The sequence below is a fragment of the Miniopterus natalensis genome, chromosome 2 (genome assembly GCF_054644295.1).
Source record: "Miniopterus natalensis isolate mMinNat1 chromosome 2, mMinNat1.hap1, whole genome shotgun sequence".
In the NCBI taxonomy this organism is placed as follows: Eukaryota; Metazoa; Chordata; class Mammalia; order Chiroptera; family Miniopteridae; genus Miniopterus; species Miniopterus natalensis.
Window position 1 is genome coordinate 171,643,448 of NC_142082.1, and position 17,865 is coordinate 171,661,312.

Here is a 17,865-nt window from a genome sequence, read left to right on the forward strand (position 1 = left end):
GAATTCCCAGGCCATATGCAGGAAAGAACCCAGAGAGCCTGGAAGATGCTTTGAATTGAGAAGATGGTGTGAGAGTCTAGGGAGACTAAGCTAGAGTTTTCTGGGCAGAGTACTATACAGGAGAGAGTACTGATCAGCACATGCATAAAAGGAAACTATCTGAGGCCAGATTTTTAAAAAACACCTGAAAAGATTACTGGGAATAGTCCTCAGAATTCAAACAAGGTTGGTAAATAGCTCTCACTATTCAGACTGGGCATCTTGGAAACTCACAGGGCATTGTTGGAATACTCAGAAACGTCCTGCCTCAGTAGTGTGGAAGTATTAGCTACAGACTAAATGATGCTCTGGTCTTGCCTAACAAATCGAGACCTGGAAAACCAAAGCTGAAAGGATCAAAGTGCATACAAGGAGCTTCTCTGTGTCCCAGAACAAAGTTTAAGAATATTTATAGGAATACAAAAATATCCAGCACCCAACAAGGTAAAATTCATAACGTCTGGTGTGCAACGGAGAGGACCAGGCATGCCATGGACAATGAGGAGAAAGGTCAATCAACCAAAACCACCCCCAAATGGACACAATTGTACAATCAGAAGATGGAGGCATTAAGAATAGTTATTATAACCACATTCCATATATTTAGCAAGCTAGAGGACCAACTGAAACCCAGAATACAAGGACTTTAAAACAGCTATTATAACTGCATTTCATATGTTCAATAAGTTTGAGAAAAGGTTGAACAGTTAGACAGACATTAAAAAATATGAAAGGGAATCAAGTCCAACCACTGGAGATGAAAACGTACAGTCTTGGAGATGAAAAATGTGCTGGATGGTAATAATGGCAGATTAGGTATTACAAGAAGAAAGCGTTAGTGAACTTGAAGACAGTGATACAAACTATCCAAATGAATCACAGAGAGAAACATAATGAAAAAAAAACACCAGAGCATTGGTGAGCTGTGGTCCACCTTCCAATGGCTTAATATACATGTGACAGGAGTTTCCAATGGAGAGAAGAGAGAAAGATGACAGAAAACAATATTTTAAGAAATAACCACGGGGCAGTTGTTATGGAGGTTCCTCAAAATGTTAAAAACAGAATTACTATATGACCCAACAATCCCATTGCTAGGTAGATAACCAAAATAATTAAAAATGAAATCTCAAGGAGATATTTACACACTCATGTTCATTGCAGAGTTACCCATGATAGGCAGGAGATGAAAGCAACCTACATGTCTATCAACAGGTGAATGGATTAAAAAATGTGATATTACAGACAATGGAATATTATTCAGCCTTAAAAAGAAGGAAAACCCTGTCATATGCTATACAACATGAACGACTTTGAGGACATCATGCTCAGTGAAAGAGGCCAGTCACAAAAAGACAAATACTGCATGATTCCACTTATGGGAGGTATTTAAAGCAGTCCAACTCTTAGAAACAGAAAGCAGAACGGTGGTTGCCAAGGGTTGGGTGAGGGGGAAAAGGAGGGTTGTCGTTCAATGGATATAGAATTTCAGTTTTTCAAGATGAAAAAAGTTCTAGAGATCTGCTGAGCAATAAAGCCAGCACTATACTTAATGCTACTGAACTGTATAGTTAAAGTGGTTAGCATGGCAAATTTCATGTTATATGTTTTTGACTCTATAATAAAATTATTTTGGTGATGATTTTATAGCTCTGTGTATATACTAAAAATGATTGAATTGTATACTACAAATGGGTGACTTGTGTAATATGTAAATTATACCTCAATAAAGCTGTAAAAAACAAGTTGAAGATAATACACTGCAATGAGAGAGAATGACCAGTCCTGCAACTACATGCAATGTGATGTAAATGAAAGAAGCTACATGAGAGAACATTCTGTACCAAACAAGAAAGTTGAGCTTTGCTGTTAGAAATAAGGATGGTAGTTGCCTTGGGGGTCACGGGAAAACCAGTGACTGGAAGAGTCCATGAGTGACCTTTTGGGTGATGGTAATTTTTTATTTCTTGTTTGGGTGCTAGTTACATGTGTGTGGTCTTCTGCGTAAAACAATTAGGCTGTACACTTATTATATATATGGAGTTTTAATGGATCTTATAATTCTATATAAAAGTTTTGAAAAGTTGAAGAGAAAACAAGAAACATGTTTCGTGGAAAACCAAAAGAGGAAAAGAAATAGTAACCACAATTTTTCCGAAGTTGATGAAAACTATAACTTTATAAGAAGCACAAAAATCTTCATACAAGAGAAACATGAAGAAAACTGTATCAAGGTGCGTCATAATCAAATTGCTCTAAAAAAGTGATAAAGAAAAGTGTAGCCAGGGTGAAAACAGCACCAGCTAAAACAACAACAAAAAAGAAAGCACAATAGGAGATTTCATGTCAGAAATAATGCAGAGGAGAGGATGGTGGATCAATGTCTATAAAGAACTGCTACCCTAGAATTCTATACCCAGCAAAAATACATTTCAAAAATGAAGGTAAAATAAAGTCTTCTACCAGCAGCCTCACACTATAAAGCCGTTGAAGGATGGCTTTCAGATAAAGCAAAGGGATGGCAGGTGGAAATAAGGGGATACACAAAGGAACAAAGAGAAGGTGTGGCTTCACAGGGGTTTAACCTATGCAGGCGCACATGGTCCTGCAACTTTTTTGAAGGGTCCTGTATTTGGTTTAATGTTCTGATGTCAGTGACTCAAAATTTTTAATAACCATTGAACAAGGGGCCCCATAGTTTCATTTTGTGCTGGATCCTCAGATTATGATGAATGAATTGGTGATCCTGATGAGGAAGACTTTGTAGCCGTGGGGGTTGGGGGAAGGCTGGAGTGCTGAGCCTGGCTTAGATCTGGGTCAGCTGCTCAGGCTTAGAATGGGGAAGCGATGGAGCTGGCTTCCGCAGAGGGAGCTTTGAATGCTTTAATTTTAATCAGCAGAAGAGTGAATGGAATCTGGGTGGGGAAAAACCCCCAAATATCCACTAATATAACTTTTCTAAGGTAGACATTTCTACATAATCAGAACATGATTTTCTTTTTTGCACACAAATGGCTATATTCAGAGGGCTTCAGTTCTCCACTTGTTGCTGAGTGCCCAAGACTGCCTCCGCAGGCCAAATGCCTTGCTTACTTTCAGTGTGTGTGTGTGACTAATTGCAATACCAACCAATTCACTTTAAATGCAAACAGGAAAAAAAAGTTATATTCCTTCCAATGAAAATTTAGAGTTTAAGTGCATATTATTGTGATGTAATTCTATCTCAGGTTAGGTCACGGCTCTAAAGTTGAGAGCAATGTAATAGGTTCAGATATACAAAATATGCTGACAGAGAGCAGAATCAATAACGCCAGTCTTAGTCCATCACCAAACTCTGGACAGTATTTGAAAGGGTTAAAAAACACTGGAGAGTGAGAGTTTGCTTAGGAGAAGATTGTCCATCTCCTATGAGGAAGGGAAAAGGGTGTTTTTCCAAAAACACAGGCCAAGTGAGGGAAGCTTCAAGAGAATGCCTGGAAGAGTTTGCCATTTAGACGCAGTGAGCGGGTGGTGGAGTCCAGGGGCTTCACCTGACCCAGGCCTGGAAAAGCCTGAAGCTCAGACATCGTGTCCAGCTGTCCTGAAGGCTGGCGAAGAGCTGGCTGCACTATGTGTGGGTATAAATGAAATGCTTAAATCCAAAGGTAACTGATGAAGTTTGTTTTACACTTGAATACTCATATCCAGTTACTTAGTTAAAGCCTTTGGCTTTGATTAAAGTTTTCAACATTTGAAGTGTTGACTGATGAAGCTTCCCTGGTGAGGAAAATGAGTATGTTTCTCATTTATTAATGTCCTATAGTGAAGGCATAACCTTTTACTTAAAATAATTGATTTGGAGATGGAATTATTCATCCCACCACTCTCCCCCAGCAATTTGTGGATCTGTGGATTGCCCTTAGTTGGGAGTTTAGATTTCCATTTGCCTTTTTCCAATATGCACGCACACAGAGACAGACAGACAGACAGACACATGCACACACACACACAATGCAAAAAAGACTTTTGGGGAGTAAATTTTATTGCCTTTATAGCAATGAGGGTAGAGTAGATAGGAATGTGAGCTTATAATGCTGATCATAAGGTAAAAACATCAAAGCAAGTAATGACCCTATATTCGATACTGATAGGACTATATTTCTATAGCATTTAAGCAAATACAGTCACACAATTACAGACTTAACACAAAATTAAAATTAGAATGTTTCCTTTGAAAATGTCTCAGCACATCTCCAAGTGATTAGATTATCACAATATTTCCTCTGGAAAGGTAGAAATTAAATCAACAACACTGCACAAGGGGGAAAAAAAAAAAGAAACCTAAACAAAAGGGTGCTGCGAATACAGTTTCAGCCGCCACTAGGCAAGAAGCAGATGCTCTTTTAATCAATTTACTGTTGCAAAATCGTCCAAATGATTTTCATGGGACACATGGATATTACTGCCATGGTTATTTTATTTGTTTCTACCCAAAGGTATTTAAAACACAACCAATCACTGCAGTTAAATTTTTAAAGCTATTTGTGTACTTATGAGCAGAGATTTAAGAATGCAGTGAGACCTGAATTTTATTCTGTTCATTCAGTGTGTACATTTATCATGATCAATACCATAGGCTATCATAAGCCTAAGCTAGAATTATTTCCTTAGTAAATCCACTGGGAAGAAATTAATGATATGTTCTACACTGTGTTCAAATTTATTTGGTCTTACCAAAATTCCCTTAGTAGGTACACAGTGGTAAAATAAATTAACACTGTTTTTCATAAGTGCAGGATGTTTTTCATCTAGAAAATAGATAATTTCATGGAGATTTAATAATTATCCATACATATATCATGCAGGAAATATGGAACCCTTTTATCTAAAATTTCCCCCCTTGCAGGGCTGTTGAGGTTGTCAACAGCAGTAGAAACTGCCGTGCAAACTTGGTAATACCATAGGCAAGGCCTGACAAACCTTCTGATTTAAAAACACTGTTGTTCTTACACTGTTAACTTGTCCTTAATCCTCTTAGCAAGGCTTTGCCGATGACTGTAATTCAAGCTCGAGGTGCATTCACCCAGCATCTGCAAAGGGAACAATCTGCCTGACAAGTTCTCCCAACATATTAATATTTTAACACTAAAATATCAATGCAAAAGCGATATTAATGGTGTTAATAATGGTAGTGGCAGACACAGGGCGAAAACAGAGATACTGATAAAAACATCAGTTTCTGAATATAAAGCATGGATTAGGGAATATATGGAGCTATTATTGGCATATACATCACGGGCCTGTGAAACTGGCAATTCCTGATGTCATAACCGTTTTTCTATGCTTTACTTCCCCTGCTGACAATATTGGCATCAAGATGTGAGATGCCTACTTCTCTCCCTAGGACCCCCTAAAACTTGGGTAGCTTTGTAACCAAAACTCTAATCAAGGTTACTGAAATAACCTTGCTTTTCAAATTTCATAATGTACTCCGCCAAGAAAATGATCTTTGGATAATTTTGAAAGATTACAATTTCAAACGTATTTGTGCCTTTAAGTCACAACTTCGTACAGTTTTTGTTTCATCATAAAAATAGTTTGAATAAGCTTATTATGCTCACTGAGACCATATCATTCGTCTAGTATCAAGTGTAGCACCATGTGAAAGTGGAGCCTTAATCGATACTGTGGAGTGATGCCGACGTTACCTGCGATCGTGTCAGCAGCCAGGCTCCTGGCCCTCCGCTCTCTGTCCCTCCACCCCCAGACCTCTGCACCAAAGCCAGGCTACACTCGCTCTTCCCTCTTCAGTTTACAATAACAACAGTCACCGGAGCCATTTCGGTTCCTTAAAACTAGCCAGTCATCACCAAGATTCAGGAGGTGAATTTCCCTAATTAGCTTTGTTCTAGCTCAGGGTGACTGTACGTCCCCTTCAGGCTAGAAAACAAAAAATTATGGGGACTTAATACAGAATTACTGGGCCCATGTCTTACATCGGACGTTATCTTATAGTTGGACACCTTCCCCAACTAGTTGGGATAAATAAACGTCTTGACTCTGAGACCAGTCAAAAGCTCCGTAAGCCAGAAGGCACGTACATACCGTGTCCATCTTTCATTGAAAAGCCCCAGCAACCCTAACCCATCCAATGGATAACTTCCAGCCGCGCTCGTGGACACAAACATTTTGTTCTCTGATTTCTGAGTAAGAAGGTGAGGATCAGTTTTTGTCCATCATCGATATACCTGCTGAGTTACAGGACTTGCAAAGCCACTTCATCAAGGGTGTGACCTTGCCCGTAAAGGTGTCGCAGGGAACTCCACTTTTTTTTTTTTTTTTTTAATATATCTTTATTGATTTCAGAGAGAGGAAAGGAGAGGGAGAGAGAGACAGAAACATCAACGATGAGAGAGTCATTGATCAGCTGCAGCCTGCAACCCGGGCATGTGCCCTGACCGGGAATCGAACCCTGATCGCCTGGATACTAGGTCGATGCTTAACCGCTGAGCCACGCCCGGCTGGGTGGGAACTCCACATTTTACCAGCTTATTTTAAGGACAATGAATGAAACTAAACTAAATAAAGAGAAAGGTTGGTGTTAGAGGCAGATGTTCTCCAGGCTGAGGGATTCGGCTGCTAGGTGTCAAACACAGCGATCATGTTTTCCAGTTGTGACACAATGCTCGGGACGGGCGCTTCTGCCCCGCAGGCCGAAGTCAGATTGCGCTACAGCGAATGCGGCTAAAGGGAAAACCCTTCAAGAGCCAGCACGGGTGCGAGAGGCTGTCCTTCCGTCCCAACTCAGGCTGGCCGGCCCCGTGGGCGACAGTGATGGATCAGCCCCTGAGCCCTGGCAGTAAACCTTCTGGCACCACTGACCTGCTGTCAGCGCAAATGTCCTCAAGGCCCGGCCACGGGGACTGAACAGGGATCTCCAGGCTGCTGGGGCCCGGCCATGGGGACTGAACAGGGATCTCCAGGCTGCTGGGGCCCGGCCACGGGGACTGAACAGGGATCTCCAGGCTGCTGGGGCCCAGCCACGGGGACTGAACAGGGATCTCCAGGCTGCTGGGGCCCGGCCACGGGGACTGAACAGGGATCTCCAGGCTGCTGGGGCCCGGCCACGGGGACTGAACAGGGATCTCCAGGCTGCTGGGGCCCGGCCATGGGGACTGAACAGGGATCTCCAGGCTGCTGGGGCCCGGCCACGGGGACTGAACAGGGATCTCCAGGCTGCTGGGGCCCAGCCACGGGGACTAAACAGGGATCTCCAGGCTGCTGGGGAAGGCGTGGGTCCAAATATGAGCCTCAGCATTTGGATCTTGAGATAATATCGTCTCGTTTCGGTGACACTTGCTTCAAACATTTTATAGTACAGTTCTCCTGGTCCACCCTTTTCAGTGAGGGATTGCTGCTCACGCCCGTCAGGTGAGTGGCTCACGCACCATCTACGATGTCTGTTCTCCAGCGGGGAGCAACATTATTCAGACGATGTTACGTAGAGATATTTGTCGCTTACATTGTTGGCTAGACTGCAACTTAATTGGAAGCATGCTTGTTTGATCTATGGAAGGCCCCCCTGTAAAAAGTGGCTAAGAGCAGCCGTGAGATGAGTATCGAGTTCCCAGTGGAGAACTGAGATCTGCTTGATGCCACCAAACAGCGGCCCGGTTTCAGTTAGTCCCACCGCCACAGGCGAAGAGCAAGCTTAATCAGGGGCTTTAGTCGGTAAGTTCCTTCTGACAGAAGGACCACTTTTGTGAGGGATGAGCAGCGACAGCTAAGAGTGAAAGACTGCAAATTGGAAGGAGCCAAGAATGTGTCCATTTAAAGTGTTTTTTAGATTAAAGAACAGTTATTTTGAGATGTTCTAGGAAAGGTATTATTTTTAAGACAGACGTTTAAAAGCAAAGAATAATCAGTTGCTACTAATGGCCATCATTTAAAATAATTAATGACGCGCATTATGTGGAGACGGGACTTTTAGAGAGTAGAACAGAGCACTTTTGAACCAGCAGAAATCACCCGTTTCATCTTTCAGTTTCTGAGTACTTTTTCAGTTATTAGGACATAGAGCTTACATGTAAGAAAGTCTCTAAAAGATTAAATGATTTATCTCACTTTTAAGAAGAAATGTTCGTGATGCCAAATATAATGCAAAGATGGGATCATTATGTATCATCTCTTTATCTCTTTCATTCCTCTGTGCTACTAGAAATAAAACAGCAGTAAAAATAAAGTGGGAAAAGTACCAGTAACAAAAATATCTGTGCACATTCAGTTGATCTCTTTGGACGCGAATACATGGCAACATATGTTGGCCAGTTTTTATAGAAAATCTCTGCCATGTGTATGAATAAAGCAGAGACAATATTAGATATAAGCTGTGAGAAATAAAATTTTGATATTACAGCACCCTATTTAATAAGAACAGAAGCAGTCTCTTTAAGCGTAGGCTTTGCATAGGCAATGAAGGCGTAGAGGCAAGGAAACATAATAGACAACTAAGGACGATAACTTTCATCTTTAGCAGTGATCTGAGCAAAGATCAAAATAGGAGCCTATTTGTTATCACGCCCATCACCTAAACTGACAAAATTTTCTAAAATGGAAAATCCAAAAGTACCTACAAGGCTTTTTTAGATAATGCAAAACACCCTGAGAGTCCCTTTTAGTTCCCACCTCAAAACAGCGAAAGACCGTGACTGTGGAGCTTGACTGGAGCCAAGAGAGACGCATATTTAAAACCAGAAGGCATATCTGTAAATCCTTGGATGTCCAAACATTTACAAAGAAAGAAAAAAATTACCCATGTATAATAAGAATTTCTTTTATCAAGAGTTGAATGACTAAGGTGTCTTTATGAGACCAACTTACATTAATAAGTTCAACCTCCCAGATTTTTTTCAACAGGTCCATCGATGTGTAGCCATTAATCAGAAAGGCTTTGGTGTAGTCACCAAGTTCAATGGAATCCAGCCACTCGGCGACAGAGGTGGGGTGGTAGCCGTCATGCCCAATGGGTCTCATCTGCAATTAAGAAATGCAAATTAGGATTAATTTCATCTGGATACTTTGTGTCCCCAAAACAGACTACATCTTGCCACTTGGAAATATATCTGATATGAAGCAAAAGAGATCTTTCTGGATTAGAAAATGAGGAAAACCAAACTACTCTATGCACAATTCTAATTCATTAATAATCTTCACACTGAATTCATTTTTTTAAAAATGTACCCCAAATTTTCCCATTTAGCTGCTACATCAACTCCATGTTTGAGAGAACCAAGTATGTCGAATTTCTGTTATAGACATTATTGGCACTCTGTTGGATGGAATTTAAAGTGATGTCAGTCGCCCAGCCAGCTCCATCCCCAGCAGGGGGCGCGCAGGAGGCAGCCGATCAATGACTCTCACATCATTGATGTTTCTCTCTCTCGCCCTCTCCCTTCCTCTCTCTGAAGTCCATAAAAACTTATAAAAAAAATAAAATGACGTCAGTCAAGCAGTATAATTCAATGCCGAAGGCACAAGGGACTGCGCTCCCAAAACGTAGATGACCATTCTCCTACGCACAGCAGCAAAGCATGTGAAAATACCGCATGACTTGACTTAAACTCCAAAGGAATTCATCCGTATGCAAGACATGCATTGTCGGGAGTGCAAACGTGCTGGAAAAACACACTACTGTGGGGAGCCCGGAAAGCCTGGCTTTTTAGTGCTTCAAGGCCACGTGCTGTTCTTCTTTGAGTCCACGGTATGTTAGACATGAACAGAGACCTTGCTGGCAGACAGGTTCCTATTTTTTGTCAGCTATATCCAGATTATTATATATATATTTTTTTACTTCAGGAGAACAAAGAAGTGTGACAGCAGCAGCATGTTTCTGAGTTTAAATTAGAGTGTGAAAGTAATTTCAGCAATAGAAACTTCTGGCTCTCAGATTCTGCACGGATTATTCCAGTCCTTTGGCTTTTAGGTGGCATTTGAGTTGAATTTGTGGTGCTCGGTCTTCGAGGCAACTCCGCCCTCAGGCTCGCGCTGCTCTGCACGCGAAGCCGTGTCTATCTAATGCTCCCATTACTAAGGACAGTCGGCGCCGCATCGCCACGATGTGCTCCTCCCGTGAAATTCGTGATGGGGACAGGAAAACAGGGCAACGCACAAAATAGATTTCCCCCCTTCCTTCAGATCCACGGAGATAAATATTAATGGAAATCCATACGACTGATTTGCGAGCAGAGAAAAGATTAGCCTGGGCGTCGGAGATTCAGATTTTAATCTTAAACATGTTAGGCTTTCTGCCACTACGCAGTGTTCTCATTTTTAAGATTCTCCTCACGCCTTCATTTTAAAGTTATGTTTTCTTTCCTGTTTGCCAGTGCTTCACCCCCCAATCCACTTTCCATTTTGAAGTTGAAATGTCCTCTGTTTTAAAACTATCGCGCAATTAATTCATGATGTGCGCAGAGTCTGAACTGCACCTGACGTTGGTACATCACTTTTACATGGACTAACCCGTTACAGCGACTCGTTAAGTGTTTGTTCGTGTAACACTTAGCTCGGTGTTGATTCCACAGTAGCTACAAATGTAAATAGCAACTCAGGGTTTGCAAAATGGAGTTTAGTGGCGTTCCCAAATTACCAGATGCTGTGCATGTGTAAAACTGGAGACCAGGACCCAAAGCAGAGGCTCAAAGGTATTAAAGTACCTTCCTACTCTGTAGAAAGTTACAAAAATACTAGGCCAAGTGAATCCTCCAGGACTTATTAAGAGGTGGTTGAACCAATTCTCTGCTAACTTGAACAATCACCCCCCCGCCCCAGAAACTCCCTGGCTGTCCCAGTTGACATAAGGAGACAACTGGAGAAAGGGAAAGAAATAAGGAGAACTCACTGGAGTAGAAATGAACAGCCTGGCCACTCAAGAAACTGACCACCCCAGCAGTGGATACTGGGGACAAGCTCAGGGAGTCCTGATGAATCCAGTTGGGGCAGAGTCAGAGAACTGCACAGTAGGGTTCCCACAGGTCACCCCCAAGTGACACATCACCCCTTTGAGAGAGCAATTAGTGTCCACCTGTCGCACAGAGGTTGTTGGCAGTCTGTTGGCCAAAGAGCAGTGGCGGGGATACCCACCAGAGCTCTGCAAAGCAAACCTAATTAAGTATAAAAATGTTTGCCTTTCCCCCAATCCCTTCTTCTTGCCCAGTGCCAGGGAATTTAGAATAAAAAAAAACCGAGAGATGCCACTTCCCCAGGGAAAGCCTAAACTTGGGCATGGGGAGCAAAGAAAATAAAACTGGAGCCTTCCATGGATTGCACTGAATTTTCAATATTTTACATGACTGGAAAGTTATTGGATATCTCTGAGATAACATTAAAAATTAATAAAGAGAGAATCAATTTAGTTTAGTTGAAGGCAGGATTAGGGGAAAAATCACATGAGTATCTCACGAAATGCAGACGGCTCGACCATCCGTGAGGAGAGGTCTCTAAGACCCTCCTTAGGGCGGCGAGCGGGAGGGAGGCAGTTGCGGGGCTGTGACAGATGGGAGGGTGGGGAGCAAGGGCGCAGAGCACCTGGAAACGGGCACCGCGAGGCATTCATCCAGGCACCCGCCCAGTAAGTACTGACGCCTCTTCTGATGGATGTTGTGGAAATAGTAGAGAAGAAAACAGTTATAGACTCTCCCTCATGGACATAACTCTAGATTAAAAAATATACGAACAGGCCCTGGCCAGGTAGCTCAGTTGGTTAGAGCATCGTCCCGATACCCAAGGTTGCGGGTTCAGTCTCCACCAGGGCACACGTAAGAATCAACCAATGAATGCATAAATAAGTGGAACAACAAACTGATGTTTCTCTCTCTCTGAAATCAAATAAAAAAGATTTAAAAAATATACAAACAGGTGACCAATAAATTATAAAGGCTCTGCATACCTGAAGAGAGGAAACGTTTAGGGCCATATGAAGTTACAAAATTAACTTGACATGTATTTAATGATATGCAGAATGGTTACTGTCCTACACAATTTCTTCCAAAGCAACTCTCCCATCTGTTCCTTCATTTCTGTTCCTACTGTCACTACCCTGTTTAGGTTCTCATTAGCATTTACGAAAACTAATGCCATAGCCTTCTGCTTGGCCTCCCACCTTTGGTCCAGCTTGTGTCTCGCTGCTCCATCAGTCTTCCAAAACCCCAGGCTCTTAAGCCAACCTTCGCATGAAAACCTAGAGTGGCTCCTCCTTGATAAAAGCCCAAATGTCTTATTCCAGCTTTCTAGGACAGCCGTGATCAGGTACAAACTTACCTTTTCAACCTGATCTCACACTACTCTGCTATGTGCAGCCTAATACATATGATTAGACGCATGTGTGTGTCTGACAGCATGAGTGATTGAAGACCTACTATATATTCAAAGCACTCTGCTAGGCAATATACACGCCCTATACCATGCAATTCTCACAACAACACTTGGGGTAGTCACTGCTGTCAGAATCCAAAGTCCATTTTGGAAGGAGGAAACTGAATTGAGAGAGATTTTGGAAGTCAAATTTGTAAGACTTGATGGCTTAACTAGATATGATGGTAAAGCAGGGGAAACTAAGATGCCTCCTGAGCATCTACGTGGTCAGTGGTGTGATGGTTCCCATTAACTCAGATGGGAAACACAGAGGGAGGGCCAGCGTGTGAGTTGAAGGAGATAAATTTGTTTTTTACTCCTGTTGGTGATAGCTATAAGACGTCTAGGAGAGAGAGCCCACAAATGATTGGAAATGTGTGCCTTGGAGAGCAAAAAGGGAAGCCAGTCCTGGAGAAACAGTCCGGAAATAAAGACAAAAGCATTCCAAGCATGAAAAATGAGATTAGCGAAGATATGAATGTGTCGTGCATAGCTCGTGTTTGTGGAACGGCTAGCAAGTTAACTAAGAGGGGAAAATATAGGAAACCTTGAGTTTCAAACTTGTACACCTGTGGACACGGTGGTATCAGTAGCTGATAAAAGAGCATGGACTGAGACGACATTAACAATTTTGAGACATGAGGGATTCGTGATTAAATTTGGGGGGGAAGCCTGAGGAGAGGAGACATAACTTTGGGGATCATCAGCAGTACCAGCGGGAGTCTTGGCTCCTCCACTCATCAGCTGTATGACACTGACTAAACTATTCAACTGTCCTAAGTGTCCATTTTCTGATGAGTAATGTGAGAGACAAAAAGGACATTTACCTCATAGGACAGTCAATGAAATAATGAAAGTACAGTTTAGTACAGTACATGGCACAGAGAAGCACTCAGTAAATCTCAGTTTTAACTTATTTGATCATAAGGGGGAGCTGAAATCAAGAACAGGGCTGCAGAGGGTAACGCTGTAGCCTGAGAAGAGAAATGGCCTTGGGGGAGCCAACACTGTCAATAAATAAGGAACAGCTAGGAATTACACCCAGCAGGCCAAGGAAAGGAATGGCCAAGATGAGACGGGGAGGGAGCAGAGTTTCAGAAAGGGTACGGTCAGCAGTGAGGAAATGCTGCCGAGAGGCCTAACGGGACACGGATGGAGACGTGCTCACGGGGTCTGGCAAGTTAATCACCGGGCCCTAACTGAGGAGAGCCCAGAAGCTGGGCTGTGCTGGATTCAGGGGTGACTTCGAGAGGGGGGAATAGCTAGTGCCTCTACACTGTTCTTCTGAGTTCATGTGGGAAGATGGGGAGGAAGGGTTTAGAAGGCATGGGGAGGGCTGAGAAATGAAGACTCAGACTTGAGGAAGGTCAGAGATATAAAGGGATGTAATGGAGATGGGGTGGGGTGGAGTGGAGGGCTTCTCTTTTGCTTTGGGGATTTTGCTTGTCTCTTTGCAAATTATAGTGCTAGAGGCACAGTTGGAGCCAACTTTGGGGTAAGTTAGTAACTTTTCTGTGAAAACAGTTGTAAGGGTTTAGAAGCTACCTGGCTTGGACTTGGTGACAGCTGGATCCTTGTATGGTAAAGGTCCTCAATGGGCAAGGACAGCCATCCATGTGGCAAACACACAAACCTGTCACTTGTGTAAACCCATGCAACAGCCCTGGTGCACCAGGTTCAGCTACTTAACCTTGCCCAGAAAGCTGCAATAAACCACGGCTTCTCTTTCCCCACCTGGATGTACTTTATACTCTCAGACTCCCTGATGTGACTTTTGTGATAACAGACAGCTGATATTGTCGGGTATCCCCCTCTATTCCTCCTTCTTCTAGCCCTTTCTGCTCTGTCCTGCTGCTACCCAAGACTTGGACTAACAGCAGCCCTGAAAATAAACCGGGGCAAGCAGTGCTAGCAGACAGTGCGCTGCCAAGTCCAAATGCAGGTCTACCCAGGAGTGTGAGGATCAGATCTCCAACAGGCTTTGAGACCTGGGCTTAGACATCACTGCGCCATTTCAACAGTGGCTCTTAAAAGACTGATTGAACATAAAAGAGAGAGGCAGATCCACGGACCACGGGGCCCCCGAAAGAAGTCTATCCATCACCATCCACGCGCTATCGCAGTGCAGCTTTGCTGGGACAGACATGTCTGCAAAACGGACGGGACTGCTAATGATAAGACCACCACCGAAACAGCCATATACGAAAGGGCCCCAAACTGTTTTCACACACGTCATCTCGCCTGTGAGGGGTTTCAGGGGATCTCTGAGAGAACGTCCTTTATGAAGTCTGAGACCCTGGCTGATCGGTGCAATGATATCCTTTCTGAGAGAATTAAAGGGATTAATACACTGCGGCTATTGTACACAAGCAAGGTGTGATAAGGTCTCTGCGGCAAGGGAAGGACACAGGTAACATGTACAAATGTTTCTTGAAGCCCCTTTGTTTAGAGTCAGGCTCTGCCACGGATACAATTTCTGTGAAAGAACAGAGAGGAAACCTAAACCCTTCAAGGTAAGTGAATTGCATTTGGATGTCACTATGCACCTACAATTGCAGGGAGCGGTAACCTCTATTTTTTTCCCACCATCAACTGAGCCTCACTGACTTGGGGAGCCTGGGGGGTTCAGACAAAGGGACACTCCTAGCTTTAGGCCTAGGGCAGGAACAGTGAAGAGGCACCATCTGGATATTACTTGGCACTACATTTTGGGGGAATAAAGGGAAAGTAAAGCGCTTTGGACTGAACACTGTCCCTTAATGCCAGGTGATTTCTAGTCTATAAATAAAAGAAACAAACGAAGGTCTATCTCAGAGAGGACCTGAGGTATCCCTTAGTTTTACAAGTCTCAGATCATGGAGTAAACTGAAAAGGAGGCGATGGACAGCAAACAGTGCGTGGGTAAGACATGTCCTCAAGAGGCGTGGAGACCAACTTCGGGCAGCACAGAAGTCAGGTAGTGAATGAAACAGAAGCACTGGCCCGACTAACCCCGCCTCTGGGCATCCGGGGAAGGAGGGGGCGCCCTCTTTGATCAGAGTCTCTGGGCTCACCACAAGTTAAAGAAGTGAGGCTGCCAACAAACAAGGTCAATAAATCATGGCAGGGAAAAAATGACAAGAGCAGCAGCAGCTCCAAAGCAATCTCGGGATGGTCTGCGAGCCCTGCGCGCCACTGCGAGTCGGGCCCTGGCCTTCGCTTCGCCGGTGCACACGGCTGGCTGCGGGCCACGCGTCGCCCGAGAACCTGGCAGGTATCTGCCCGGCAGGACCTGCGGGCTGCGGACGGAAGGACACATAAACAAGGCCCTTGGGCTTGAATGATTTTATTCAGTGATTTTACTGTACTGCCCGTGAAGCTTCTGGTAGAAGGGGTGCTTTTAAAAATTCAATGAAAGGACACGTGCTTTGTTTAGTTGTGCTCTGACCGTCTTGTCATTTCTAAGATCCTTATTGAGACAATGTTGGCCCTAAAGCCCTTTGTTAAATACCGCTGTTTGTTTTGATCATGGTCTCGTCGTTGCGAAGCACTTTTATGTGACAAGGGCTCGGGTGACGACAAAGAGGGTTTGTTGCAGCTGGAACAAGGCGCTGCCCAGCGCTCCCCACCGGTCCCATTTCTCAAGCTCCGCCGTGCTGGGAGCTATGTTTAGAAAAAGACACGGGCTCGCTCTTTTCCTCCGACCCTACGTGTTTCCTGCTCTTCACGTGGCGCTTCCGTGGTTCTGCAGCACACGGCTTTGCTCTTAAAACAGAAACTTTAAATGCTACTATCAATCAGGAAAATTGTTTGCAAGTTATTAGTTTGAACTAAAAAAATTTCCTCTCTTGAATCTTCAGAAGATTATGAATGCTCTGAATGTCAATTCTATTTATTTGATATTTAAAAACCATGTCCTTTCTCAGCGCCTCCAGGCATGTGCATAATAACGTCACCCACTGAAGTACTTCAAACAGATAAATCTGCCATAAAGCCAAAATTAGCCGTTTATAAGTGAATAACTTATGTTCTGACCGGGGAGGGCAACATGAAAGATATCCACAGGGTGAAGTTACAAAAATGAGAACCTACCACCCCATCCATCCCCTCCCTCCCTCCCTCCCTCCCTCCCTCCCTCCCTCCCTCCCTCCCTCCCTCCCTCCCTCCCCCCTTCCTCCCTTCCTCCCTTCCTCCCTTCCTCCCTTCCTCCCTTCCTCCCTTCCTCCCTTCCTTCCTTCCTTCCTTCCTCCCACAAATACTTATAGCACTTGTAGTGCTGTCCTGGACACATCAGTGAACAAAACATATACAGGGGCCTGGCCAATGTTGCTCCGTGGTTGAGCACTGACCCATGAACCAAGAGGTCATCGGTTTGATTCCCGGTCAGTGCACATGCCCGGCTTGTGGGCTCAGTCCTCAAAAGGGGATGAGCAGGAGGGAGGAAATGGATGTTTCTCTCTCATCGATGTTTCTATCTTCTACCTCTCTCTCTAAAAACCAATAAAAACATATCTTAAAAAGACATATCCAGGTGCCAGTCCTTGTGGAGCTTACATGCTAGCGGGGGAGACAGATCAAAATCACCACGCCTCATAAATAAGGAAACTATGTCCAAAGGTAATAAGTGCTGCAAAAAAAAGAGAGAGAAAGTACAGCAGGAAGACTGAAAGTGCTGGAGTGGGGGGGGCAGGAAGGTGTAGGATTCAACGGGGTGCTTAAGAGAAGCTTCATTCACAAGGCAAGGTTTGAACACAGATTTTTCAGGTGGTGAATTGGCCGTGCTGGCAACTAAGGGGAGAGAATCCAAGTGGAGGGACCCTGCAGAGCAAAGGACCTCAGGATGGAGTGAGCCAGGCGGCTGTTCAAGAAATAGCAAGGAAAGCGATGGGGTTGGAGCAGCTTGTGCAGGCAGAGAGGTAACCAGGGGTCAGACAAGGTTAAGCTTTGAAAGCCTTGTAAGGACTTCGACCTTTATTTTGAAGGAAATGGGGAGCCAGTGCAAGAATCTGAGCAGAGGTGTGACATGCTCTGGCTTATGCTTCAGCAAAATCACTCCGGCTGCTGTGCTGAGAGAGTTAACGGGGGGGGAAGGCCAGGAGCAGGGAGGCCTGTTCAGAGGCTGTGGAAGTAAGCCAGAGAAAGAGGAGATGGCTTGGGCAGCGAGCGAGCGCAGAGGTGGTGAGGAGCGGTCAGATTTAGGATGATTTCCTGAGACCCAGAATGAAATGTTCCTGTTCTCTAGAACAGGCTGGGAATCTGTCAGCTGATGGCTGCAGCTGCGTGGCACGGATCTCAGCTCGGACAGAACCGTGCCCCTCTCTCCCGCGCGGGGATATCTGGATGACTGGCAGGCTTGGTCTTGCATGGGTATGTATTCACTGAGGAACCCAGGGTCTCAGAAGACTCTTCTGTTCAAAGAAGGTGGTCAAGGCATATGTATTTGATCCAAGGGACAAC

At 44.1% G+C, this 17,865-nt stretch overlaps 1 protein-coding gene across 5 annotated transcripts in view; it reads right to left on the reverse strand.

Annotated features, from left to right (window-relative positions):
* Positions 1 to 17,865, reverse strand: part of ANKS1B (ankyrin repeat and sterile alpha motif domain containing 1B) — a 693,028-nt gene that overhangs the window by 224,081 nt on the left and 451,082 nt on the right. For all 5 annotated transcript variants that reach the window (XM_087814846.1, XM_087814845.1, XM_087814848.1 and 2 more), the window contains one exon: positions 8,899 to 9,051. In XM_087814846.1, coding sequence (XP_087670972.1) covers positions 8,899 to 9,051 — 153 coding nt within the window. The remainder of the gene's footprint in view (positions 1 to 8,898; positions 9,052 to 17,865) is intronic.